This window comes from Agelaius phoeniceus, chromosome 4 (assembly GCF_051311805.1).
Source record: "Agelaius phoeniceus isolate bAgePho1 chromosome 4, bAgePho1.hap1, whole genome shotgun sequence".
NCBI lineage: Eukaryota > Metazoa > Chordata > Aves > Passeriformes > Icteridae > Agelaius > Agelaius phoeniceus.
This window is the reverse complement of record NC_135268.1, coordinates 50337938-50364031: the sequence shown is the minus strand read 5'-3', so window position 1 is coordinate 50364031 and position 26094 is coordinate 50337938. Positions and strand designations below refer to the sequence as shown.

General features: G+C 45.6%; 1 protein-coding gene across 1 annotated transcript; it reads right to left on the bottom strand.

Moving 5' to 3' along the window:
- Positions 1–12317: 12317 nt before the first annotated feature.
- Positions 12318–24386, bottom strand: LOC143693875 (uncharacterized). The gene is made up of 9 exons (XM_077176635.1): positions 24264–24386; positions 23865–24058; positions 23250–23364; positions 22585–22761; positions 22414–22420; positions 22032–22315; positions 21676–21778; positions 21360–21416; positions 12318–21037 (listed from the first exon to the last, which is right to left on the bottom strand). The coding sequence occupies exons 1-9, from the start codon at positions 24384–24386 to the stop codon at positions 20850–20852; spliced, it is 1248 nt and encodes a 415-aa protein (XP_077032750.1). The 3' UTR covers positions 12318–20849.
- Positions 24387–26094: the final 1708 nt, after the last annotated feature.

Here is a 26094-nt window from a genome sequence, read left to right as displayed (position 1 = left end):
GATACTAAAATTACATGATTCATTAATGTAATAGGTGCAAAGATGAATGAAACTTAGTTGTGCAATTCTCCTGATTTTCAAAGAACCCTTAGCTTTCCTATACCCACCTCTTTTTAAAAGATGAACATGCGTACTGCTCTAACTGAATGTCTGAACAAATTCCTGCTCATAGTGATACAGAGTTCCCAGTAGCATAACTCTGGTTGTGTCCTCAAAGAAACACCTATTTAACAAAGGCATGTAGCAGCTCACTACTGTAATGATCCCTGAAGAGGAATTTAATTTTTAATTAAGTGAAGCAGTGTGTTTATTCTTGCTATAGAGCTGATTTATCAGGGCTTTCTTAGCTGTGTAGGGGAAAGAGGCTAAATTAAACTCACCTTTAATGAGATGATAGGGAGTTGACCTTTGCTGTCATCTGGAGGACAATTTATAAACACAAATATTGAGGGAATTGTTCCAGAGAGGTTATATAATAGCCATTAAGAGGCATCTTATGTAGTGGCAGATTAGTGGGAAGAAACCTAACCCATGTGACTAAATGAGTTTAGTGGAAATTGTTGAAGTTACATCTCAATTATTAATAATTACCTCTGATAAAGAATCTAGTGTAGCACAGTCTACCTCTTCAGAAAAGTTAAATGATCTTCAGGTCCCCTGATGCCAAAGTCCTTAGTAAATTACCTGGTTTGTCACAAGATCACTATTATTTTTCTGAATATCTTAATTAGGCAAAGAGTAGAAATAGCATGAAGATGCTTTTAGTAAAATTATGTTGCAGTGCAGTCAGTAGCAAACGTATCAATTATTTCTGCAGGACAGAAATTTCATACAAGATCTTCCTAGTCCATCCCTAGTGCAGTACAGTATAATCCTTGTGCTAGGGCTTCATTCAGACAGGAAGCAGCCATAATTTTGTCAGTGAAGTCCTTTTACTGGGATTAAAGGGATCTGAGCATGAATTTCTTGGCAAATGTAAGGCTGGGGAATGAATTGACTCCACTGATGTGCTGGTGACTCAAGGCAGAATGTATCATAGCAAATCATTCTTATAACAGCAACAAAATAATAACCTGACATGAAGTTTTTTATCCCCTTTGTCTCTGAAAAAATGTACTTTGTGGGAAAATTGTTACATATTATACTTTGGTGAGGGCATCATATTTTGTGCTGAGGTTATATTGCTAAAAATATTTAAAAATATTCAGGGGCTTAGAGATAAAAAAAATATGAAATTTACTTATGGGGTTATTTCGTGGTTTTCTTTCTTAAAAATTTTTTGCATAAAACGTATATTGATAAATTACTCCTCTACCATTCAATCACCAGAAAGAATAACAATTCAATCTTTGTATTCTCTTTTTTCTCCTCTAGCCATCTGAATTAAGCTGGTATGTGGTCTCTGTTCTCAGGACACCAAGGGGAATTAACCTCAGTGATTTTTTCTGTTGTCTCTGTCCTCATTTATGCCTTAGGCACCACTCCAGGGATACAGCTAGAAGGTAATTATCTAGACACTAGGGAAAGGAAGTTAGTGAATTGGAAAGCAGTATTGAAAGGTAGCCTTTGCTAACTAACATGCACATTTTCTGGCTCTGTGAAATTATGTCCTTGGAAAGGCAGCTGCAAAAAGGGAAGCCCTTTAGATATCTCCTTAGGGCTTTTGTATATGCAGCTGCATATTGACTTACAGATATGGACTCATGAAACCATACAAAGTGATATTTCAGAGCAACCTTCCAGTACTGCTTGTAGGGCTGAAAGTCAAATTTGTTTTAGGGTGGATCATATTTAGTTTATGAAAGAGTTATGTATTTGATAACTAGTGATTGGACTGGATCTGTTTTGTTTTGCTTGGACTCTCTACAATTTCTTGGGTGTGATCACCAAGCCTTTCAGGTTTTTTTTAGCAAATTGCTCATGACTATTTAATGATCATTTTTTTCTGCTTGGGGAAACTGAATCAAGGACCTTTTAAAACTGCAACAGATACTTGGAAGGAACAGAGGGGAATATGATATAGCTTTCTGCTTGATGCCTGCAGCAAAGTTCCTCTGCTCTTTTATCTGCTGAGAAATGCATCTGGCATGTTGGAGAGATGTGGAGATGAGTGACTCACACTTTGCATATATGGTGTATGAAGTAGTTGTAATTCTCCTTAGAGTATCAAAACATGCACATCATACAAGCATGCAGCTTCAGGAGCTGAGCCTGAGTAGAGGTACCTCTGTAGCCTTGTATCACCATTGCCTACATAAAAAGAAGAGGAGGAAGCTTCTCTGTTTCTTCCTCTTCCTGACAATACATGCCCAGAGGCTGAGAATGCCCTGAGCTAATGAAGCCTCTCTGGTCTGTGCCTACTCTCAGAAATGAGCAGCTTATTCTTTCTTGCTAGAAGAAAAGGAAGACCTAATTCCTAAGTAAGATGTCTCCCTTTCCTCTTGTTGGAGGAAGCTGCACTTTGCTCTCCCTTGGTATCAACACATATGTCTGCCATGTGTGCTGTTACCAGTGTGCTCTTGTAGCTCCCGATTTGTGAGCTGGTAGCTTGAGATGTCAGGGTCAGGCTGTTTGCCAAGTTCCATTTGAGGTCTCTTTCCCACATGGCTTCTTACAGCAGGTGTTTTCATCATCCCTTGGGCAGGAGATTTGACTCACACTGTTGTGGCTTCAGGAGGTTCCAGCATAGGTGGTGAGATAAAAGGTTTTGCCATGAGGGCTCAGAGCTGCTTTTCTTTTCTGGACCCATTCACGTGAAGGTGTTAACACACCTGGAGTATCTTTGCTTAACTCTTTATGTTATGTTTTTACATGTCTTTTTATGTCCCTGACCACTTTGATGCATGAGTTTTACTCCAGTAGTAAAAGCACTCCATGAGACCTTGTGACTTGTTCTGCATTGGTCTGGGATCATAAGGTCAGTATGCTATGGAAGCAGACATCATCTTTCTTTCTATTCAATAAAAAAAGTTGGCTAATGTTGTTGATTTTTCTTTTATGGTAACTCTGGGAATGTAAGCCTCTGGGCAAAGAGGGGATTTTCTTTGTGCTTTATTTCTGCATCTTTCATCCTCAACAAGCACAAGCATAATTTGATCTAAAGAAAAGTCACATAGTGAACTAATGCACATTTTTGAGTCATTGTTGCTCTATTGTAATAGGTGCACTTCATAGATAAGCAGAATTTCCGAGTATTACTTTAGTGACTGCATTCTGCCAGAAGATTTGTTCATATTCTGGGAGACGTTTTTCCACCTCAGTTCCTTATATTCATAAAGTTTCAAAAATTACAACTTACAGTGTGATTTATTGCTCCTAAGTATTTCGTCTACCACATAAATTAAACCACAGAATGGAAGGGACCATAATGGGTCATCTGCTCCAACTTCCCTGCTCAAGAAGGGTCATCCCAGACCACAAGGCATAGGATTGTGTCCAGATGGTTCTTGAATATCTCCAGTGAGGGAGACTCCACAGCCTGTGGGCAATCTGTTCCAGTGTGTGATCACCCATACAGTAAATTCCATTCAGGTGGAATTTCTTGTGCATCAGTTTCTGCTCATTGCCTCTTGTGCTATTGCTTGGCACTACTGACAAGAGCCTAGCTCCATCTTCTTGACACTGAACCTTCAAATACTTACAGATATTGTTGAGATGCCCTCTCACTTGGTTATTTTTTTGAGTCTGAACAGCCCCAGCTCCCTCAGTCTTCCCTTGTAATAGAGATTCTCCAGTACCTTAATCACTGTTGCCCTTCTTCTGGACCTGCTCCAGATGTGTCCTCACCATGGCTGAGTAGGAGGACAGGATCACCTCCCTCCACCTGCTGGCAATGCTCTTCCTAATGAGCTCCAGGACACCATTGGCCTTCTTGGCCACAAGGTTAATGGACAGCTGATTGTCCACCAGGACCCCCAGGTCCTTCTCCACAGAGCTGCTCCCCAGCAGGTTGGCCCCCAGCCTGTGCTGGAGCCTGGAGTTATTCCTGCCCAGGTAGAGGAATAAGGACCCTGCACTTGCCCTTGTTACATTTCAGAAGGTTTTTCTCTGCCCATCTCTCCAGCCCTTCTGAAGGGCTGCACAGCACTCTGGGGTATTGGCTGCTCCTCCCAGCTTTGGGCCCTCAGTGAACCCACTGAGGAGGCCTCTGCCCCTTCACCCAAGTCATTGATGCAGAAGTTAAACAATGCCCAGTAAGGAACCTCAGGGGGCTCCAATAGTGACAGGCTTCCAACAAGACCCTGTGCCACTGAGTACAATCCTCTGGGATCTGCCATCCAGCCAGTTCTCAAATCACCTCATTCTCCACTCAGTGAAAAATATGAATAAATACATTAAGCATAATGATAATGGTCTGACGTTTCTCAAGCTTCACACCCCGGCCTTCTGTTCTATGCAGTTCACAGAATTCATATGTGTAGATTATGATGGTGAATGATCAGGGTTGTAGAAGAAATATATTTTACTTACTATCAAAAATTTTCAGCCTCTATTACTGAAAGTGTTTTGCTGCACTGACAATCAGAATGTTCATAAACCACGTGTACTGTAGTGGGGATTGGATTTAGCATTTGAAATAGTGAGCTGAGTAACTACTGTCAAGAACTTAAAGTATTCTGCCTTTAATGGACATATTTTCCAGTAAATAACAATAAAGACACTATGTTATTCCCAACCAGGAGGTATTTATTTCACCTCTTTTTTTTTTTTTCATAAGACAAAGAATACAAAAAAATGAAATAAGAATTTCACATGCTTGTCAAAGAATCTCTGTGCAGAGTGATGCACAAAATGCATGACATGCATTTTTTCACATGTCTCATTATCAGGGAAAAATAGCAGGAATTTCTATTAGTCTTATGAAATAATCTATGTTTTAAAAATTTCTAATTAAAGTACTATAATATTTTGAGAAATTACTCCTAACAAGGCTGGGAGGGGACAATTAAAATTATTGTTTTCATTTTATTTCCTGGTCTCTCAATGAATTCTGTATAAATCATATCAAGAAAATGAATTCTTAAAATATCCACCTATGTAAATTTAATCATCAATGGAAGTCAACAGGGGAATATTTTACAATTTTCAACACATCATCCTTAGTATTTTTAAATGATATTTTGTGAATAAATACATTAATGCTGCGTGAGCCAGAAAACATGTTTTGCATGTATTGTACTACTTTTATTTTATGTGCTGTGATTCAAAAGGCAAAAACTATCTTTTTTTTAATAGGAATTCATAGAGGCTAAAAGTACAGCTCACAAATGCACTAACATGTGCTTTACAGCAAGCAAATTTGGTGTTTGACAGGCTGTACCTTTGTGGGCCTGTTCAGGTATAGATGCTTGTCTTTTTGCAATGAGTGACAATGTTGACTCACGCTTCCCTTGCAATCCATTATAAAGTGCATATCTTTTCTGTAGAACTGCTGTCTAGGCAATCATTCCTGATCCTGGGTCATGCAATTTATTATTCTTGTCTCTATGTGTGTACCCTTCCTGCTTGACTGTATTACTTTTTTCAACCTGTTTCCCTATATATCAGGATGCTATTGAATTTTAATGCTGCTCTCTATCATAGTAGTGGTGTGTTCTGGAGTGATATCATGTACTGAATTGGTGAGAATAATCTCTCTTTTACCCTTCAGGTCTTCAATATATGTAAGAATTAACACAAATATATTAATTAAGGCCAAAGAAGGAACCCTGCAAAACTACAAAATATTTTTCCGTTTTGATCACAAACTGATGACATTCAATCTCTGGCTAACTATTTTCAGAGTTTTGCAATCTATAATAGTTTTTCTGTAATGTTTTTGTCCAGCCCAGGCTTCCCTGGCCTGTTTGTAGGAATGTCAAGGGAGAAAGTGCCAAAATATTACTAATCTTGGGAAAGAGAGGAGACTGGCTACTTAAATACATTCCTGGGAAATCTTACCAGGTTATTGGGAAAACTGATTTGACATGTTTTATCTCTGACAAACCCATCTGCATTCCTCTTTGTCATTGTCCTCTTCATGAATCTTTCAGCTGGTTTGGCTGCCATTCCTGGACTGAGGTTATGCTGCTTGATGGTTCCTCAGCTCCCACCCCACAACTCTGTAGAGATAAGTCCGTGCCATCTGGTACCTCACTGATCCTTTTCTGAAAAATAACTGTTAATGTAGTCATTGCCTGACTCCATTTCTGGAATTTATGTGGTGAAATTCTTTAGGTTTAGTCATTCAAAACCAACTTAGCTGTATAAATATGCTGTAGCCTAGAGTGGCCTACTTTTATTTTTCTCCCTGCTTCCTGCTTCCTTAAGGAAAAGAAAGTACCTCACAACAACAGTAAAACCCCAAAACATGGAAATGCATATGTATTTTTAAGAAAGAGAAGACTAGACACTCCATATGTTCAATTTCTACTGCTCTTTGAAAGCCAGAGCCTTTATTATTGCTAGGCTATATTAGACATTTAAGGTACTTTTCAGATATAGAACATGAGGCAAAATACCTGTGAAACAATGAGTTCTCCCGTGAAATTGTTCCATTTCACACTCCAGAATGAATTCATTTTTCTTGTAGATAGAAGGTATTGCACAGAAGCCTCAAAGGTGGACAAAAAGCGAAATTATTGCCCCTTACTTGCCAAGGAAAGAGCTGCAAAATGGTTTGAATGTGTAAGGGACAGTAGAAATTTTAAAGGTTATCACTGTAACATAAGGATAGGCTCTGTGTAAACTGACAGAGATCAAGGAGCTAATAGGATACAGTCTTTCATGATTCCTGAGAGTTTAGTATGTAACTTTCATCTTGTTTGAAAGACAGTTTCAGGTTCAGGACTTGTACTGGGACCTTCAAGATCAGCATCATTTCTGGAAAACCTTGGGTATTCTTCTAGCACCACATTCCCATCCCAGAAACTTTTTACACAGTGTCAGAGACGACATTATCAAGGCTGATATAGAGTAACTACTACAAGAATTATGTGAAGATATCATCAAGATTTTTATTAAAAGCATTATTATTTTATTATTTATTTTTATTTATTAAAAGCATTATTAAAAGCATATTATTTACCTATTTAGCATTGCCATTGCCATGGTCAGTGTACCTGTGTGTGTCCTTACCACCTGTGGTTTATGCTGGGTGATGCTGCAGGAGACGGGGAGGCGGCTGGCAGGGCCCCTACACTCCTGGGCTATGTGGGCTTTTTGCCCAGCCAGGCGTGAGACAGACATGAGATGTGGGGAGATCTGAGAATGGCAGTGGTGTAAAGCTGATGACACTGAGGTTCATCCACCAATGGATCACAGAGGTGTAGGTTTTGCTAGCTTTCCTATTCACAGGGCTATTATCCTTTATTAGGGATACAGAATTATATTAGAGGATTAAACTGTTGGGGTTTGCCTTATCGGAAGTCTAATTTGCTAGTTATTGCATATATTCATTAAAACAGAGATGTTTGGGATGTTGCAAGTTTCTCTTAAGAGATAAAGCACTTTTTTTGTTTTGTTTTGTTTTAAGGAAAGAGTTTTAATATTGCTTTTTTTACCCTTTAACCCTCTTTTGGTCCCAGCTGTTTGTTAATCGAAAAGAATATAAGATTATCTTCTCCATAATACTGATGTGCCAATTCTGATGTGTCTAGAGGCAACATTTGAGTGACATAATTGAACTTGGTGCTGAGACTGTTTTAATTACATTAATTTTAATTATATACAGTACATTATAATTACAGAGACTGAGACAGAGGGGCTCACATCTATTAAGATTCTCTGCAATATATTTGCATAATGAGACCTATTTCCGTGTGCAGTGTTACACTTTTTGATGGCTTCATTATTGGTGGAAGGTAGATTTTCTTAAAAATTTCATTTACATTTGTGTTTCTAGTAACCACATTTAAAACCCACCTGACAGCCTTCATTCCCCTTCACAAAAAAAGATGCATTCTAAACAAAATATTTGAATTGGATAAAAAAGTAAAGAAGTAAAGAAGCTTCTTTGCTTGTTCCTCAGTTCCTGTGCAAGACAGAGCTTCCAAGGATTCAACTAGGAAACCAATGTAAGAGTTTTTATAATAGTTGGAGAGTGCTCATTTGTAATAAATGAATAATGCCCTACATTTCGGTTCACCACAAAATCTGCCTGGTTATGGTCAAATACATGTTGAGAAGGGGCATATATTTGCCAGTAAATATAGATTTCCCAAAGGGAGGGTTCATCTCTGCTACCTTTCTTGGATCCTACTTTTATGTCCCTGCTGTGGGACATGTGCCTTCTTGTGTTCAGTGTGGGAGCTTCCCTGGAGTCCAAGGAAAGGTCTCCATGGTCCATGGCCATGTCCTGTGCCATCCCTTGCCCTGGCACACAAACTGTGCAGGGAATAAATTTCCTTTTTTAGGAGCATGATGATAGAAGGCTGGCACAGGGCTGGCTCAGTTCCCCTTTCAACACTGAAGTTACTGGTGTTACCAAATCCTGGGTGGGCTCAAAGTCACGGGTCTCATTCCCAGGAGAGGAGCTGTGTAATCAGACATATTGTGACAATACTAGGCTATGGTGACCCTCCCCCTTGGCACTTTCTGGTGTGCTTTGGAGATAAATTGCACCTTTAATTCTGGAAAATGTGAACAGGCTCAGAGTCTGCTCTCTGCTACATTCACAGCTGTCATTTACTTCTGCTGTCTTTAAGTATTTCCTAAACACCTGTCACTCTGATACTACATTAATTCACTGAGCCTAACCTCAATACATTTTTCTCTCACAGAGAAATATTTCTTTGCTTGAAATTCCTTTCTTGTGGGATTTGGATGATTTTTTTTTCCCTACTGAAAACTTTCTCACTAAAGTGAGACACTTACAATAGCAAATACAGCAAGGAACAAATTATAATTTGTTTTGGAATAGCAATCTCGAAACTGAGTGAATGTACAGCTCTGGGGGTTTATTTTTGAGTGCCTCTAATTAGCAGTCTGGAATCTGGACCATAACATCTAAATATACCTGCCTGATTCAATACTTTATGTCTGATCTTTGAAAAAACATACAGCACTTCTTGAGGTTTGGAGCACAGTCAGATGAATTAACACATCTAATTTGATGAACTACTCCATAGATGCTGGTCTTTTCTATTTTCTCCTTCCAAGTGAATATTTCCCTCTCCCAGTTTGGATGACTGCTTTCTCCATCTATCCTTTACCTAAATAATTTTGTGTGGAACTGGTAAGGTGGTAGTAACACAAGTAGACAGGGATGTAGGGTGGGAAAGGAGGCACAATTCTCAGTATAGAGGTAGATGTACACAGCTGGAGATAATAATGGTTTACCTTGAAAAAGACAGGGTCATTTAGTCTGTAAATTCTCAGAATAATAAACTGCCTTCATTAGCTCACCAAATTATGAGAAACAGTCAGAAGTTTTCTAGTGATACTTTATTGACAGTAAACAATTAATGGAAAAATGAATTCTCTATCTGAAAAATCTTTCTAATATTTAATAATGAGTTGAAAATGTAATAAATGCAATACTTATTTAAATTAATTCAGTATTTTAATAAGAAAGTGTATGCTGGGTGTAGCCAAATCTGAAGCAAAATGAAGTTTTTCACAGAAACAAAATAAAAAATTTAAATTCAAATTAGGTTAAGAAAATATTCATAGGCAATTTTCTTTAGTTCATTGCTGATTTAGTTATAGTTTGTGTCCTTTTCTCCCTTATCAGCCACACTCCCTGAAGCACTATATTCTGCATTATGCGCTGTGTTTTTACTCTGCCCAAGCTTTGCATTGTGAATCATAAAAACCACATCACTGCTGATGCATTTCAGGAGACACAATTTCACCACATAGTCTGGCTCAGATAGAAAACAGGCCTTGTAGGACACTAGTAAAAGGGCATAGTTGTATCAGAAATATGGCTAATGCTGTCCTTGTTTAGGACTAACTTGCCTGTAGAAATCCTGAATTGAATTTAATTTTGGAACTTCCACCCTTTAAATGTATTTGTATTCTAAAATGTGGTCACACTTTGGGAGAGTCAAGTTGTTGATAGGGCTCAACTTTCTTTGCAATAGAGTCAGTTGTAACTAACCAGAATATACCATGAAAATTTTGTGTTTGTTAGTTATTCCTTCAGATTTAATACTGAGCAGCAGGAGTGAACAAGTCCAACATTAGGGCCTTTTTTTTTGGTCTCTTTTCTGTGATCATTAATTAATACTGCTAACACTAAATTTCATCTTTCATTTTTATCACTCAGCCATTCAACAACATGCTTTAATTTTGCATGACCTGAATACACTGCTGTGCTGGGTTGGCCCTGGGTAGAAACCAAACCCCCACGCAGTCACTCATTTACTCTGCCCCACTTACTGGGGAGGAGATGGTAAAGAGGGGAGAAAACAGTAAAAAAAACCAAGAAGCAAGACAAAGACCAATTAGCATAACAGGTTAAAGACCTGATTTGGGGAAAGTTAATTGCCAGTTAATATAAGTATTTGATTACTAATTTGAGCAGTGAGATAATAAAAAAGACCGACATGAAATCAATATCGTTTCACCTTTCCCAAGGTCGATTCCACTCCTTCGCTCCAAACCCCTCTCCTTTCCCCCCTCTGTCCCTGCAGGTCCCATTCAGCCCTTTCAGTGAGGTGAGGAGCAGCACTGGTTGGTGGTCTATCATGACATGGCTGTTCCTCTCTGATGCTACTCCCTTCTGCTGATGAACTTTCCTTCTGCTCCAGAGTGGGCTCTCCAAGGGCTGCAGAGCGTGCCTGCTCCACCACGCGAGGCACAACCCCATGCTCCCACTTCACATACTGTAAGGGTAACTCACACTTGGGTGTAGCTGGAAGTGAGCTCTTTTGTAGCCTTTACAGTACTGTCTCTCATGCATTCTGCATCAGAAAATTGTGTTGACTCAACTGACAAAATGTAGTACAATTTTTAAAAATACTATCAGTTTTTGTAAAATGAAACCATTGGACTGTCTTTTGAATTTGAAGCTAGAAGTATCACAGATATATAAGTACACGTAATATATTTGTTACAAGAAAATGTCCTTTAGGATCCTCGGGGGGTATTGAGACTGGTGCTGTTGAGTGTCTTGGTGGTGTCATGGACAGTGGGGCTGAGTGCCCCTTCAGCAAGACTGACTACAACAGCAAGCTGTGTGGTGTGGTTGTCATGCTGGAGGGAAGGACAGCAGCCAGAGGGACCTTGAAAGGAGGGTCTGTGAGAACCTCAGGACGTTCAACAGGGCCAGGTGCAAGGTCCTGTACCTGGTTTGGGGCAATCCCAAGCACAAATGTGTGGAGAATGGATGTAGCTCTGCCTAGAAGGACTTGGGGGTGTTGAATTGACATTTCAGCAATGCACACTCACAGCATAGAAAGCCAGCTGGGAGGCATCAAAAGAAGTGTGGGCAAGGAGGCAATTCTGTCCATCTTCTCTGCTCTTGTGAGACCTCATGTGGAGCACAGCATCCAGCTCTGGGGCCTACAACATAGGGAAGATGCAGACCTGTTGGAACGAGTCCAGACAGGGGCCACAAAGATGTTCAAAGGATTGAAACACCTCTCCAATATGGACAGGCAGAGGGAGTTGGGGCTGTTCAGCCTGGAGAAGAGAAGGCTTCAGGGAGACCTTAGAGCAGCCTTCCATTACCTGAAAGGGACCTTCAAGAAGTCTGGAAAGGGACTTTTTGCAAGGACATATAGTCATAGGACAAGGAGAAATGGTCTTAAGCTTAAGGAGGGTAGGATTAGATTAGATATTAGGAAGAAATTCTTACCTGTGGGGGTGGTGAGACATTGGTTGCCCAGAGAAGGTGTGGATGCCCCATCTGTGGGAGTGTTCAAGGCTAGGCTGGATGGGGCTTTGAGCAATGGTGGTCTAGTGGAAGATGTCCCACCACTGAGAGTCCTTAAAGACCAGATCATTAAGGTGTTGCAGTGTGATGCCATTTCCTGTTTCACCTATCCCAACCCCTCAGGTGTGCCAACCTCTCCTTTCCCCTTTGCCCTCCTGCTAAGAGCTGTCCATCAATCTTAACATTCCAGCAGGGTCATCGTGTGGTTGGCAGAAGTTCAAAAGATGCCCCTCAGGTCTGGGCTCATTGGCCTGTCCAAGTGTCTTTATCCCTTGAGCCTTCCCCTCCTCCCACCTGGTTGGCCCTCACCTGTCCCTTCCCCTCCCCGTCCCCGGGGCTTAAAAGGAGACGAGACCATGCGGTCTGGATTCTGCTGGGAGCTGTTACAACATCCAGAGGTCTGTCATCCTGGAATAAAACTCTGGATTACAACTCCACGATAGAATCCTCTCCTTTTCTCTTCACCGTTGCCTGAAACTTTTCCACCAGAGGTAAATTGAGTTCCTACTTTGCCTGGACTTGTTCCGAGTGCCCAGCTGCAGCATCCAGCCAGCCACAGGTATCTCTGAGGTGAAACACCACAGCTGCTGCCTTTGGTCCAGCAGCGAGGGTCAGATGAGACCAGGCACGTCCCACCAGGAAATATTTGGATTAATATTCCATATTAAGGTCTCTTTCAACCCAAACCATTCTATGATTCTGAGACCCTTCATGCATGCTACCTTTGAATACAGTGCTGCAGCTCTGTCTAAAATTCTACAGGGTGATTCTTGTCTCTGTACTTTTGAATGTGCTTCACAAATGATACGAAGCCAGAAGGAAGATCTCTTTCACCATCAACAGGTCCTCGTTAGCGGCCCACGGCTGAGTCTTGTTCATGCTGTGGAAAGTAGTTAACAGGAAAAATATGTGCAAAAAGTCTCACAGAGAAGAAAGGATACATAGGGACAGAGGAAAAAATAGCATTGAAGACTGGGAGGCCTGGATGGTCTGAGTCATGGAGCACAGAAAAAAATTAGAACTAGAATGAGTCATGGAAAAGAAGAACGAAACAATTTCATTAAAAAGGAGAAATTCTTTGTCCTTATCTGAGGAGATTCAAACCTGGAACAGAGCACGAAAAGAAATTTTTGTTTTTCAGTCGACATTATTTTAGAAAACTGAGCCTTCATTCCTTCAAGTCTTAATACAGGCCCTGACATGACAAAAATGGTGTGCCAGAGCAGGTGGTGTTACATATTGCCTTAAAAAATGGATGGTAAATTTTATTTTTACCTTATTTTCTTAATATTTGAATTGCTTCTACAATTATACAATTGGCTTGAATGGAGACAAAACTGTACATTTAGTTACTTTTGTCCCCAAGGGGGAGAGGGACTTTGAAACAACTCTTTATACCAGAACAAGGGCCATGGAATGCTAATGCTCCATGCTCTTTGCTTCTTGCAGAATACATATTTCCATAACATTTCCACCAAATTATATCCTCATATTTCTGTAAATGGAATCTGGAAATCAATTCTAATTTGATTTAAGCAAATTAGTAATGGGTTGTCCTGTGGCTGTATTTAATCTGCTGCACTCTTGGGGCTGATTTGCCACCTCAAAAATAAAATTGGAAAGGTTTTATTTTCAGCTTGACTTTGTTTTATTCTTCCAGAAATATTTTGCACTTGCCTGCGTTACAGCCCAAATAAGAAGTAAGCACATGAGTTGGCTCATTTTGCAGAACTGTGAATTTGAATTTTTCTTTGTTATTTTGCATTTGTTTATACAATTTGTAAGACTCAGCTCTGATCAAGGAAGTGTTCTGAACTCTGAGCAGACAATCAAATCTGTAACTTTAATTTTACAGTCTCAATTAGAACTCAGTATTGCAAATCAATTAAAGAATAAATAGAGATGTGCTGACTCATTTGGAAAATTAATGGTGTTGGCAGTGAAGGAGAGTGGACAGAGCAGGTGTTTGATGTCTGCCCTTGAGTAACTAAAATACTAAAGCTGGGACTGAATTCAAGACCAGGTATAATGTTTGAAACAAAAACATTTTCTGGTACACTGGCTCACATCAGTCATATTCCATCACTCACTTGGTTTTAAGCCACAGTACCATAACAATATTTTTCCGGATGGGGAATGCCTGAGCTGATTATTTTGGAAAACAACTTGCCTGGGGATATTTTCTCATTGCTTGCATGCAAGGAAGAACATTACATATGATTTATGTAATAAAAAAAAAAATTGCCCAGACATAAATAGATATTAAAAAAGGGAACAGTTCTCCTCAGCAATATTTTTCTCTTTTTCAAATATCAAAATAGTGATTTATTTCTGACAAAAGGCTAAATTCTCAGGCCAGGCTTTGATTAATCCTTCTGGAAGTCATCTCAGTAAGATTTGACAGGACCCAAGCAGGAAATTACTGTTCCATAAAACATAAGAAACCGAAATAACAAAATTCCCCAACAAAACAAACAACAAACATGCACCCTCCCCCCCAACAGTCCTGAATTGGGATGAGGTTATTTCTCCAAAAGAAGTAGTAACCAGAAATATTTCACAATGCTCCCGAAGAGCCTGAAGGTGAAGACAGTCTAGGAGAGCTGAAATAAAGGTCCGGATCCAGTGGTTATTTTAATTGTTTATACAAAGTAAAATGCCTGTAAGATTATATAATTGTTGCAGACCAGAGATAAGGATATTTGCCTCTCATGTCCTCAGAAATGTCCACAGCACCTCCCTCTCTGTGGCCCAGCAGCTCAGATGTGGGGGATTTGAAAGATCCCCTCTGTGCAGCCAAAGTGCTGCTGGATACTGGGCCATGAGAGAGGGATGCTCAAGTCCAGTCTCTAAATCAGGCAAACAGGCAGTGACCACATGCTCCCCACATTTTGGAGGTGCCTGGCCCCTAGGTTTCAAGGTGGTGCTTAGGTGCATGGTTTAGTGGTGGTCCTGGTAGTATCAGGTTAATGGCTGGACTCTGATTTAAGGGTTTTTTTGGCTGGACTCTGATTTTAAGGGGCTTTTCCAATCAAGATGATTCTATTATTCTGTTTTGGGGTGCCCCCTGTCAATGTATTGTGGAGGAGAACAAGCTGTCCTAAAAGAAGGGTTGTGAAAACTGATGCCACAAAAAGATAATTTTTTGAGATCACATTCTCTGATGAAATTCCACATGGTCAGAAAATTCACAAATGGGCATAGTTGCTGTCCTTGGAGTACAGAACTCAAAACCCAGTAGAATTAATGTAATTTAAATGTTTTTATAGCTTAAATCCATTCCTAGTCCAATACAAAATTTTGGAATTGGAAACATTTGTCAAAGTTTTTGGTGGGGATATTTGCTGAGACACCTCTTCAGGTACCTATTATATTGGTAAGTAGCAAGGACTCATTACACAGATACACTGGGTAGCAGCATCCTATAGAAGCACTGAGTGGGTGATAGTCTCCCAAAAAAATACTGGTGCTCCTGAGCAGTGACACTAAATTCCTGCATACTGAGTGATTCCCTTTAGGAAATGAGAAAGAAATCCTCATCTCTGCTGTGCTGAAACATCACTGCTGTTCTGCTAAACTTGGATTTTCTGCATGTGCTGAAGTGAGACAAGATTTGCCTTTTAGCAGCACATCCTGGTGGTTTGCACACAGGGCAATTAGAGAGACACAAGTGGCAAGAGGAGCAGAGAAGGTTCAAGGATGCACTTTAAAGAACTTGGGATTTGTTCACCACACTGTGAAATAATGATGGTTACTGTGGAAGGAAAACACATCTGCAAGGTGATAACAAAGAACCTAAGAAACTAAAAGATACAGTACAGGTGTACATGCTCAGTGCAACACATATTCCAAGTGCTCTTCAAATAACTCTTATAACCCCACCCAGTCATGCTTTTTAATAAAAGGATGTCTGTATCTTTTAGCAGCTAATAATAGAGATGTTGAGGAACACTAGTAGCTTGATTTTATTTTTATTTGTTAGGTTTGTGAAGCAAATGGTACTGGCACCTATCAGCAAATCTCTCAAGAGGGACTGCACACTTAATCCCATGCATCCTCACTACAAGATGGTTTTTAATGCCCCTAGATCTGATATGTGTGGCACAGGCATCCACACAGAGAGAATCCATTTCCCAGAGGAAATAGACATATTTTTTTCAAAAAATTGCCATTTAAAACTAGAACTATACTTTAAGATATAGCACTTCATGGCTCTTTCTCACTGCTTTTCCTCAGTTATACAGTGGGCTCCATCCTTGGTGAGCGATCAAAATACCTCATCAGAGCTCCACTTACAATGTTTCATGAGAAAAGTACTCTGATTGAGAGGTCTGATGAACACAAAGGAAGAGGAAATTTGAGTGTCTAAGCAGCATTTGTGATGAAATACTACATCAACATTTTCCAAATGTTGATGGTATGGATAATTTTTCTAGCCACTGGGAAACATATTTTCTTCAGTAATTACACATTTTCCTGTCAAATTCTAGTTACAAACAAATAAATTTTGCCAGCTCAAACTGCAGAACAGTTTGGCAGAACACCTTGCTTGTTGCCTGACACTTTGCATATCTGTATTACTTTCATTCCATAGAACTAAATGTTTCACTTGGGCAGAGACTTCCAACTAAAAAGGTTAATCAAATATGGGGAACAGATTGCAGGAAAACAGAATGGATGCATCAGCCATACACAACTAAATTCTGTGTTAAAATCTGCTAGGACTACTGACAGCAGTGTCCCCATCCTTATTCAGTGTAATTTAGCACACATTGGCTATGGTGACTCCAGTGATACAGATGCTTGTACAAAGACCTCATTAAATTTAGGATGTTTAAGGTAACTTTTTGCTGTATGGAAACACCTCCCATAATGGGTTCCAAAGGGATACTGAGTTTATTGTATTTTGAAAAAAGATACCTCAGAAGTGGAGGTTATGAACACATCATCTGAAAATTATGGGACTTTCTTGCTCTTAAAATAAAAAACCCCTCATTTTTACATACTGAGTTTAGAACAAGACATCCTTCTACAGTGCCTTGAGTCTAGTTTGCAAATAAAAGGAAATGATTTCCCTTGGTGTATATATTTAATAAACCAAAGTGTATAAACAGAATTGCTAATGGAGATCCCCAGGCCTGAAGAATTCACAAACAATGAGCTGAATAGAGAATAGTGTTTGAAAGTGACTTTATTTTCCCTTGAAAAAGGTTAGCTGAAGAACACTAACATCACTCTCCATTAATCAGTAGTTTTAAACACCACGGGGAAATGACAGTTGCCTTCCAAGCTCCTGACTTTACAGCTTTCCTGGCATCCTGGGGACTCCTGCTGCAACCATCACCCACACAGCTTTGCTCAGCTCATAGGAGTTCAGTGTTTTATTCTAGTTTATCATATTCACTTTTGTCCACTGTTAACATTGTAGAAATGAACTAGGTGGTCCCTCAGGAGACTGTGCATGCCAGGTTACAGAAAAACTTGTAATATATTTATACATTAATGCCCCAAATAATGTTTTGGTTTTGTTTTGTTATTAATTATATTTTGTTTTACTTTTACTTTATTTTGTTTTATTTTCAAGTGCAATTTTACTGTGCAACCCACTGTGTGATATCCTGGGGTAACATTGTATATTTTAACTCTCCAGCATCTCTTTTTTCCTTAACAAAGGCAGTCCTTCTGAATCAGGTAGGTTAGTTTATTTTCTTAGCCAATTGAAAATATCACCTAACTTTTCAGGCAAAAACTACTGCAACTTTGGACTGCAGAAGGTCATTTAATCTGACCTACCTCACAAAGAGCACAGATGCCAACTGATAGGAAAACATGCCATGGAGCTTCTGACAGCCTCTCCTTCACATAAGAACCTAAAGACTCCTTTTCTTTACTATTGTGTCTGCATTTACCCTGCCACATAAAACCAGAGGCAAGAGACACACTCTTTTTTTGGGTTTTTGGTTGGGGGTTTGTTTTTATTTGTTTGTTGGGCTGGTAATGATTTATTATTATTGATGATTTTGTAATGTAAATCTGTTTTTAGTTGGCCTTTACATACGGAAGGATGTGAGAAGTGATCACAAATGTGATTGCCTGTCACAGTGAAGTCAGTCCCTGTCATCAGTAAGGTCAGGAAATTACTGAGTTTCCACATGTCCAGGGCCATTTGGTAACAGAAAGAGTCCTCTGCCTGCTTATGAAACTCTGTTGCCTGATATTTTGATCTTAACAATTGACATCACATAATGCTGATCCTTCTCTTCCTTTCTGAAGGATCTATTCCCAAGCCCATACAGCCAGTGAGACAGTTATTTTAAGGATGTTGATAGGAATTGTACCTGGCTCTAAAGGATAGCAGACAGCCTTTGCTAGCTCAGCACTGTGAGCCATATGCCAAAACTATAAAATTAGACTTTTTTACAGATGTCCAACCCTTGCTCTGTGAGCAAAAAGAGGTTCAATGTTTATGATACAAGGACATCAAGGTTAAAACACAATTTTAAAGAAATTCTAAAGTTGTACACGAATTAGAAAAATAAAAATATTATAGAGGGGAGACTCACTAAGTTTTCCAAAACAAGCATATGGGAGAAATTACCATGACATAGTGTGGCTGCAGGCAGTTCAGAAAGTGCTGAGTGTGTTGAATGAGACAAGTTTTTCATAAATATAATTTTGAGGAGAATTATGTTTCATTTTCTTGGAAGAAAAGAGAAGCACCATTTACTACTGTTATTTTCCAATTAATTTCTGCCAAAAATGTGCCCTGGCTACTTACATGTCTCATTTGATGATCTGGATATCATCATGTTGTTGAACTCTTATGTCACTTTTTCCTGATTATGAGGTAGAAGACATCTTTTACAAAAGAAGCGGTTTTTTCTGATCAGGTGTAGAGAGATTTTAAAAACATTACTTTCTTCTAGGTCTGAGCTGCTGTTAAAGAGGTCTGTCAATAAAGCAATTTTCTAGTGATTCCTACTGGCTTACTGTTGCAGATGGTTTGTACTCTCGCAATATTTTCAGTCTGGTTTCATCTACTCAAACCCTTTGAAATGCCAAAATGAAACTCTTAGAGACCAGCTTTTCTATTCCTTACAACTTGAATGTGCTATTGATTCTTTTATAGTTGGGTATCTATTACAATTGTCTTAATAATGTGACATACTAAAAAAAAACCCATTGGTCAATCATTTTTTTCACCAATCATCTCCACCTACCGAAATTCTGAGGAGAAAGAGAAAAAAAAGAAATAAATTTCACGCAATCTGTGTGTAAAGACAAGAAGGGAAAAAAACAAACAAACCCTGTCATAGTTTAACCAACAAACTCCAACCCAAATATCATCATATTCCATTATTGTTTGATGGAAATAATATTGTCTACTAAACTGAACTAAATTGAGAGTTAATGAGAAGATAGATTTTTATCTAATAATCCAGAATATTTTCCATCAAGATGTGGCAGTCAGTTCTGAATAGATTATTAACCTATTAGAGAGAATGAATGCTATGGAAGGGAAAGAGAGAGGTCTCTGCATATTGTCACCTACCTGGAAAATATGCATCCATATATTATAGATTACCTGCAAAAATCTTTCCCACTTCTGTGTTGTGTGTAGGTCATACACAACCTCTCTAGGAATCCACAAAGAACAAAGCAGGAGGGACTTCAGCATCGTTTGTAAAATGGTTGAAGTTTGAATTCTTTGGACTGAGAGTTTTTGCAGGAGCCTCCATTTCTAAGCCTGCTGTAAATGAAGAAAAGCTTCCAACTAGCCAAAGCTGTATGTTCTTCAGGGACTGCAAGCAGAAAGTCCTGCTCCTGTGACTTTCATCCTCTATTTCAGCCTGTTTTTCCTGCAGTTTTACTTAGTCACAGAAAAAAAATACACAAAATTCCAGGAGATTTTGAGGATTCCCTTTGAAATAAAAACATTCTAAAAACTACAATTCCAACCTGAAAAAGATGTATTTTGTTATAGACACTTTAAATGTAGGTAATAAAGAAATGCTAATACTAATTTCCTGACTTCCGTTAAATGCCAGAGGTGAATGTTACATGGTGCCAGTTAACAGAACGTTTAAAACCAGTGTCATAAAACTGGTTGGAAAGGATCTCAGATATCATCTACTTCCAGGATGGGATGGGATGGGGCAAGGCTGGCTGCATGCATCGGACGTGCAGCCAAACTCCGGAACTCATCCACCTACAGCGGCTGCAACTGCTCTGACTCTGCAGGCTGCTGCACTGGGGCAGCTGCAGGACCTTTGCTTTTGTTCGTCTGATTCCCCACTTCTGGGGAGACCAGAGCTGCCGGAAGCGTGCCCAGCATCTAGGAGCTGCCTGACAGCGCTGCGGCCGCTGGGACGGTCGCGCTCCCGAGTCCCAGCCACTCCGCTGCCGCTGCTGCTTCTTTTGCTTTACGGCACACCCAAAGCTCACTGCTAGGCCACGGTGGTCTCTTGTCCTGCCCTCTTCCTGTCCCTGTGTAGGGATGGAGCATCGCTGTGCTTTCAGGAAGCTCTTGGTGGAAACTTCTGCCATTACAGGCTCCTTTGCCCTCGGTGGATGCCTGCACTGGAATCCTTCACGGCTGGGTTTGGAGTTGGCTCTTCTAAAAGCCAGGGTCCTTTTCCCCTTCAGCGTGCTCAGCACGTCCTTTAACTCCATGCTGCTGTGCAGCTGGAGCAGCGGGACAGGGACCTTTGCAGCCTGAGCTGCCCTTGTTCCTCTCTGCCCGTGCACGGAACACAGCGGGGAGGAGAACGGCAGCAGGGCCCTGCGTGTCCCCGGGCTCAGGTTTTGCGCCGCTTCAACTCCACGGAGACGTGAGTAAAGTGAAAAACACAAACAGTTTATTAAGGGAAAGCAAAGCGAAGGGGTGAGCTGGGAGGTAAAAAAGGGCATGGGCAGGGCCTGAGGGCTGCAGGGAAGGAGCTGCCAACAGGGAGAGAGATGGCAGGAGCTGCTGGAGCTTCGCACAGGCTCAGCTGAGAGCAGCCAGAGCCGTGCCTGGAGCTGCAGGCGGTCCCAACTGGAAATCATCGAAGGAGGCCGGTACAGGTACATCTGGTCCAGGAGACAAACGAAGTTCTGCAGATCTTCTTTCGAATTTCATCTGAATCCATGTGTTCATGGAGGATGGGCTCTCGTCTTCCCTGAGGGCTTGAAGAGCTGGAAGAGAGAGGAACAGAGCCACGGTCAGAAGCCAAATTGAGGGAATCCAAGGAAAGCCTCCTGCCAGGGCCATGCCGGCCGGCTCTCGCCATGGCCAGGAGGGAGCGGGAGACAAGGGCTTCGGGCAGAAGGTGCTGGCCACGGATCCGCCACGTGTCCCCGAAAGGTCTCCGGGCTGTGCCCCCGCCGCCCCCGGTCCGCACAGGGAGCAGAGCCCTCGGCAGCCCGGTCAGGGATTGTAGCTGCGGGGCCGGGATTTGCAGCTGCTGCCCCCCCTCCCCCGGGCGGTACTCGCTGCCACGCGGCTGCCCTGACTCACCCTGACTGAGGACCTTGAGCTCCTCCTTCTGCCCCATCATGAGCACTCCGGCCACCCCTGTTAAGACAGAGCATGTGGCGGCGCTGGGCGGCACAGCTGCCCGACACGGGCGCTGCCAGCCCTGCGGCCGCACGCCCTCCTGCCGGGCAGAGCTCGTGCCGGGCCCCTGCCGCACGCTGCCGGCCGAGGGCACGGCTGCGGGAGGGCGGCGGCAGCGCCCAGGGCGGGCGGGGCTGCAGCGGCCCGGGCGCGGCTCCCGCTGCCGGGGCAGCGGCCGGGCCGGGAGGCGGGGAGGGGCGCCGGGCTGCTGGCTCACCGAGGAACCTGACGGCCGCCTCTCGTAGGGGCCTCTGTGGGCTCCGCAGGTGCGGCAGGGCCCAGCGCAGGTGCTCGGCCGCTCGGCTCTCGTCCTGCAGCAGCTGCGGGGAGAGGCGGCAGGGAAGGCTCGGAGCGGGCTCTGCCCCTCGGCCGGGCGCTCCCTGTGCCCGGCACCGGCCGAGCCGGCGCGCACGGCCCAGGGCAGCGAGCAGCGTGGGGGATGCAGGCTGGCGGGCCCGGCGGCGGCGGCGGCGGCGGGCAGGGGCGCAGCTGCCAGCCCCCCGCACTGAGCACCGGGGGCAGGGGGGGCTTCTCCAGTCCAGCCTGCGGCTGGGGCTCCCGGGCTGTCCTTACCAGGCTCTCGGCGAACTTCATCCGCCGCTTCTTCCTCAGCGGCTCCTGGAGATCCCTCCTCCTCAGGAAGCGGGCGGCACAACGCAGGGCTTCGCGAGACGCCTGCAGAGCAGCAGAGAGCCGCAGGTGGCACCAGAGCCCAGGTGAGTCACACGGGAGCCGGCTCCCTGTGCCAAGGCCAGGGGAGGCTGGAGCCCGCGAGGCGCCGGGGCAGGAGGCGGCCGAGCCCCCGGCCAGGGATGCGGCAGCATCACACCAAACCTCACCTCGGCCACCTGCACGTCCTCGTGGTGCCAGCGCAAGAACAGAGGGAGCAGGCTCTGGCTCACAACTGTCGTGAGGGGATTTTCCCTCTCTCCCACTCCCAGCTCCAGCACCTTGCCGAAGAGCTGAATGGAGAGCAGCTGCACATGGCTGTTGTCCTGGAGGAAAGGAAAAGTCCTAAGCATCAACTACTCCAGGCCCACTGGGGCAAAGGCTCTAAAGTGCACAGGGCACAAAGTTTCCAGGCAGGCAGCGTCCAGTGCCCTTGGCTGGGGGCGCAGAGCCTTACCTTCTCAAAGTGTGGCAGCAGGGACTCAGCCAGCTTCAGGGCGGCGGTGCTGGGTATCTCGAGGTCTTTGTCCTGGAGCACATGCGTGAGCACAGAGAGGCTCATCCCGACCATCTCTGCATCTGGATGGGCCAGCAGCTCCACCAGGTGTTGATAGAGGCCTCGTATTCCTCCGGCCTGTGTGCAAGACCAGGCTGTGCTGTGAAGCCGTGACTGGCCGCAGCACCAACAGCTGCTTGGGGCACTCGGGCAGCTGAAGCGGGAGTCGGGAGAGCTGGCAGCAGCTGCCTCTGCTGCCAAAGCAGCCAGCCAAGCCCAAAGGTCTCCCTTCCCCAGCCCCACGCTGCCAGCGCGGCTTCAGCCACTGCCCCCTTCTCACCAGCGAGGGCTCCTTGCTGAGCACCACGAGGCCTCTGAGCTCCAGGCGCAGCCTGTCCCTGTGCTGGCTCGGCAGGTGCCGGGATAGCACCAACAGGGCACTGGGACCGTGTTTGCTCAGGTCCAGACACTCCAGGAGCTGAAAGGCACAGGGCAGTGGCAGGGGAGCGGGCCGGCTCCAGGCAGCAGCAGCAGCGGGCGCGGGCAGCCTCCCAGGCGGCTGCAGCTACCAGAGGCCAGAGAGCTGAGAGGCAGCTCAGCCAGGCAGCGCTGGCCATCAGGCTCACCTCCACAAAGAACGCCAGGACAGGCAGATGCCAGCGGGGCTGCTTCCCGATGAGCAGGCTGAGCAGGTGCGAGGCCATGTGGGGACACAAGGGGCTCAAGCCACAGCGCATCTCCCTGGCAGGGGAAAAAGGCACCAAGGCCCTGAGCCGGGCGGGCAGACCTCTCCCAGGAGTGACTCACAGAGGTCCCATCTTTCCCCAGCACTCCGCAAGGGGACATGGGCCCCTTGGGAGGCAGCTGCTGCTGGGCATCCTCCTCTCCCGGCCCTTTGCAGTCTGCTCGGCCCTCCCTCGGTGACGAGGCCCTCTCGCTTACAAGCCCCCGGGACTGTGTGGGGCACTCCGGGCACGGGGCACAAACGGTGGCGGTGGCGGCTGGGAGTAGGGGATCTCACCTTGCCAGCAGGCCCGCTGCATAGTGCTGGGTGTCGGCACAGAGCAGGGTGTCCCAGAGCTGCTTGTGCTCCAGAGCCAGCAGGTTCTTTCCAAAGCCCAGTCGCGAGAGCAGAGCCTTCATGGTCTGCACTGCAAACCTGTGTGCCAAGCCAAGGCCAGGTCACTCTGGGAGCACTGGCCCTGGCCGCAAGGGCGTGGGAAGGACAGGGCGACTGGCACCTGTTGGGCTCGCTGGGAAGGCCGTGTTCCTCCCGGCACGCTCTCCAGAAGCGCTGGGTCTCCACGTCCTCTGGCCTCTGCTCCGTGGTGGTGACAATTTGCAAGAGCAGAGCCACCAACAGGCGTGGAGAATGAAGGAGGATTGCGTAGTGCCACTCGGGCATGCTTGCAATCCTCCACAGCACCAGAGTTGCCTGCAAGAGACAAAGCGCCCCAAGGCAGCGCTCAGTGCCGAGGTGTCCGTGAGGCAGGGCCGGGGGTTAGAGGCAGGGGAGCACCCGGCCTGCTGGCCCTAGCCCAGCTTTCAGCCCAGGCAGGGAGCTGGAGGGTGGGGAGAGCATGGAGAGCTTCTGAGAAGGTGACCTGGAGGGCCAGCCTAGGCCAGCTCCAGAAACTCACAGCCAGGGCAAGGACGGCCTCGTTGTCCCCGCTGCAGAGGAAGCCGCCGTACGGTGGCTGCTCCTCTATCACAGAGAGCAGAGCTGGAAGCACCTCCTCCACGGCTACCTCTGAGGTGCCCATGGCTCTCCATAGCAGCGTGGTGGCTCTGTGGGAGCAGAGCTGTGTGTCAGTACCGTGCCCCGTGCAGCTGCGTGGGGCCGGGAGGGAGCATGGCAGCAGGCTCAGGAAACAGAGGGGCCCGAGGGTGCCGGTGCTCTCCGCCCGTCTGGCAGACCCCGCCGGACAGGCTGTACAGGGCGAGGGGCCGTACGGGCCGGTGAGCACCGAGCTCTCGAGGCACTTGTGCCCCGTACCCGTCACACGTTGGGGCACAGCGCAGGAGGCTCATCACAACGTGGGCAGGGTGTTCTTCAGTGAGGCTGACAATGGCCATTTGCAGCCCGGCGTCCACAGACTCACGGGATGTGAGTCTCTGCAGGATGGCACTCAGCACGGCTTGCACCTGGAGGAAGCGGCATGGGGAAGACTTGGAGTGCTGTCCAAGGGAGCAACTTGCCCAGCTTCCCCCAAGAAGTGCTCGCCTTCCCAGCCCACTGTGATGGGGCTGAGGGGGCCCAGCAGACATGGCTTGAGGGGCCACGTGATCCTGAGAGGCCTTCAGCCCTGGCCCCAGGCTGCTGCAGAGAATAAAAACCCTTCTGGAAAAACTCCAGAGTGGGTCCAGGACTCACAGTGAGCGTGGGCATGGCCTCAGTCTCTGGGATGCCCTGGGTGATGGTGTTGGTGGTGGCCATGCCCTCCGTGGGGGCCATGTCAGCCTCCTCCCAGCCCTCGTCGGTTTCCCAGTCAGAGCTGGCAGCCAGGTCAGAGGATGCAGTGCTGGAAGCAGCCTCTGCCCGCAGCTCGCTGGGCCTGGGGTCGGGCTCGGCCGTGCCCTCGGTCGCTGGACCGGGCTCGGCCGGGCCTTCGGGCGCGGTGCCGGGCTCGGCCGGGCCTTCGTGCTCGAGGCAGGGCTCGGCCAGGCCCTCGGGCGCAGGTCCGGGCTCAGCCGTGCCCTCGGTCGCGGGACCGGGCTCGGCTGGGCCTTCGGGCGCGGTGCCGGGCTCGGCCGGGCCTTCGTGCTCGAGGCAGGGCTCGGCCAGGCCCTCGGGCGCGGGGCCGGGCTCGGCCGTGCCCTCGGGCGCGGGGCCGCTGGTCTTTGTGCGCCGAAGGCGCAGGAACCTCCGCAGTGTCTGCAACAGAAGGGAAGGGCGGGAAGAAGAGAGGGACGTTCCATGGTCTGCTCCAACGTGGGGCCCGGCTGAGCAGTGCCAGCAGGCCCGGTCCAGGTGGGGATGGCCGCAGGTACCTGCGCTGCTCTCCGGAAGCGGCCACGGGTGGGCTCCTGCTCTTGAGTCCGGTCCCTGGCTGCATCTGCCAAAGAGCGAGCACAGCCAGAGCTGAGGGGCTGCGGGAGAGGCCGGAGAACACAGCCCAGCCCTGCGCTCCCCAGGCAGGTACAGCCCCCCGGGTGCCCAGGGCACGGAGCATGGCCAACGGGGAGGCAGCCCCAGCCCCTGTCCCATCCTGTCCATGGGCGTGTCAACAGGGATGGGATGGGATGGGATGGGATGGGATGGGATGGGATGGGATGGGATGGGATGGGATGGGATGGGATGGGATGGGGCCCAGGCCGGCTGCAGGCACCGGCCCTGCGGCCCGGCTCTGCCACTCACCGTCCTGCAGCGGCTGCAACTGCTCCGGCTGTGCAGGCTGCTGCGCTGGGGCAGCTGCAGGGCCTTTGCTGTTCTTGCCCCGAAGCCCCTTGAACCGGCTGAGCAGTCTGCCC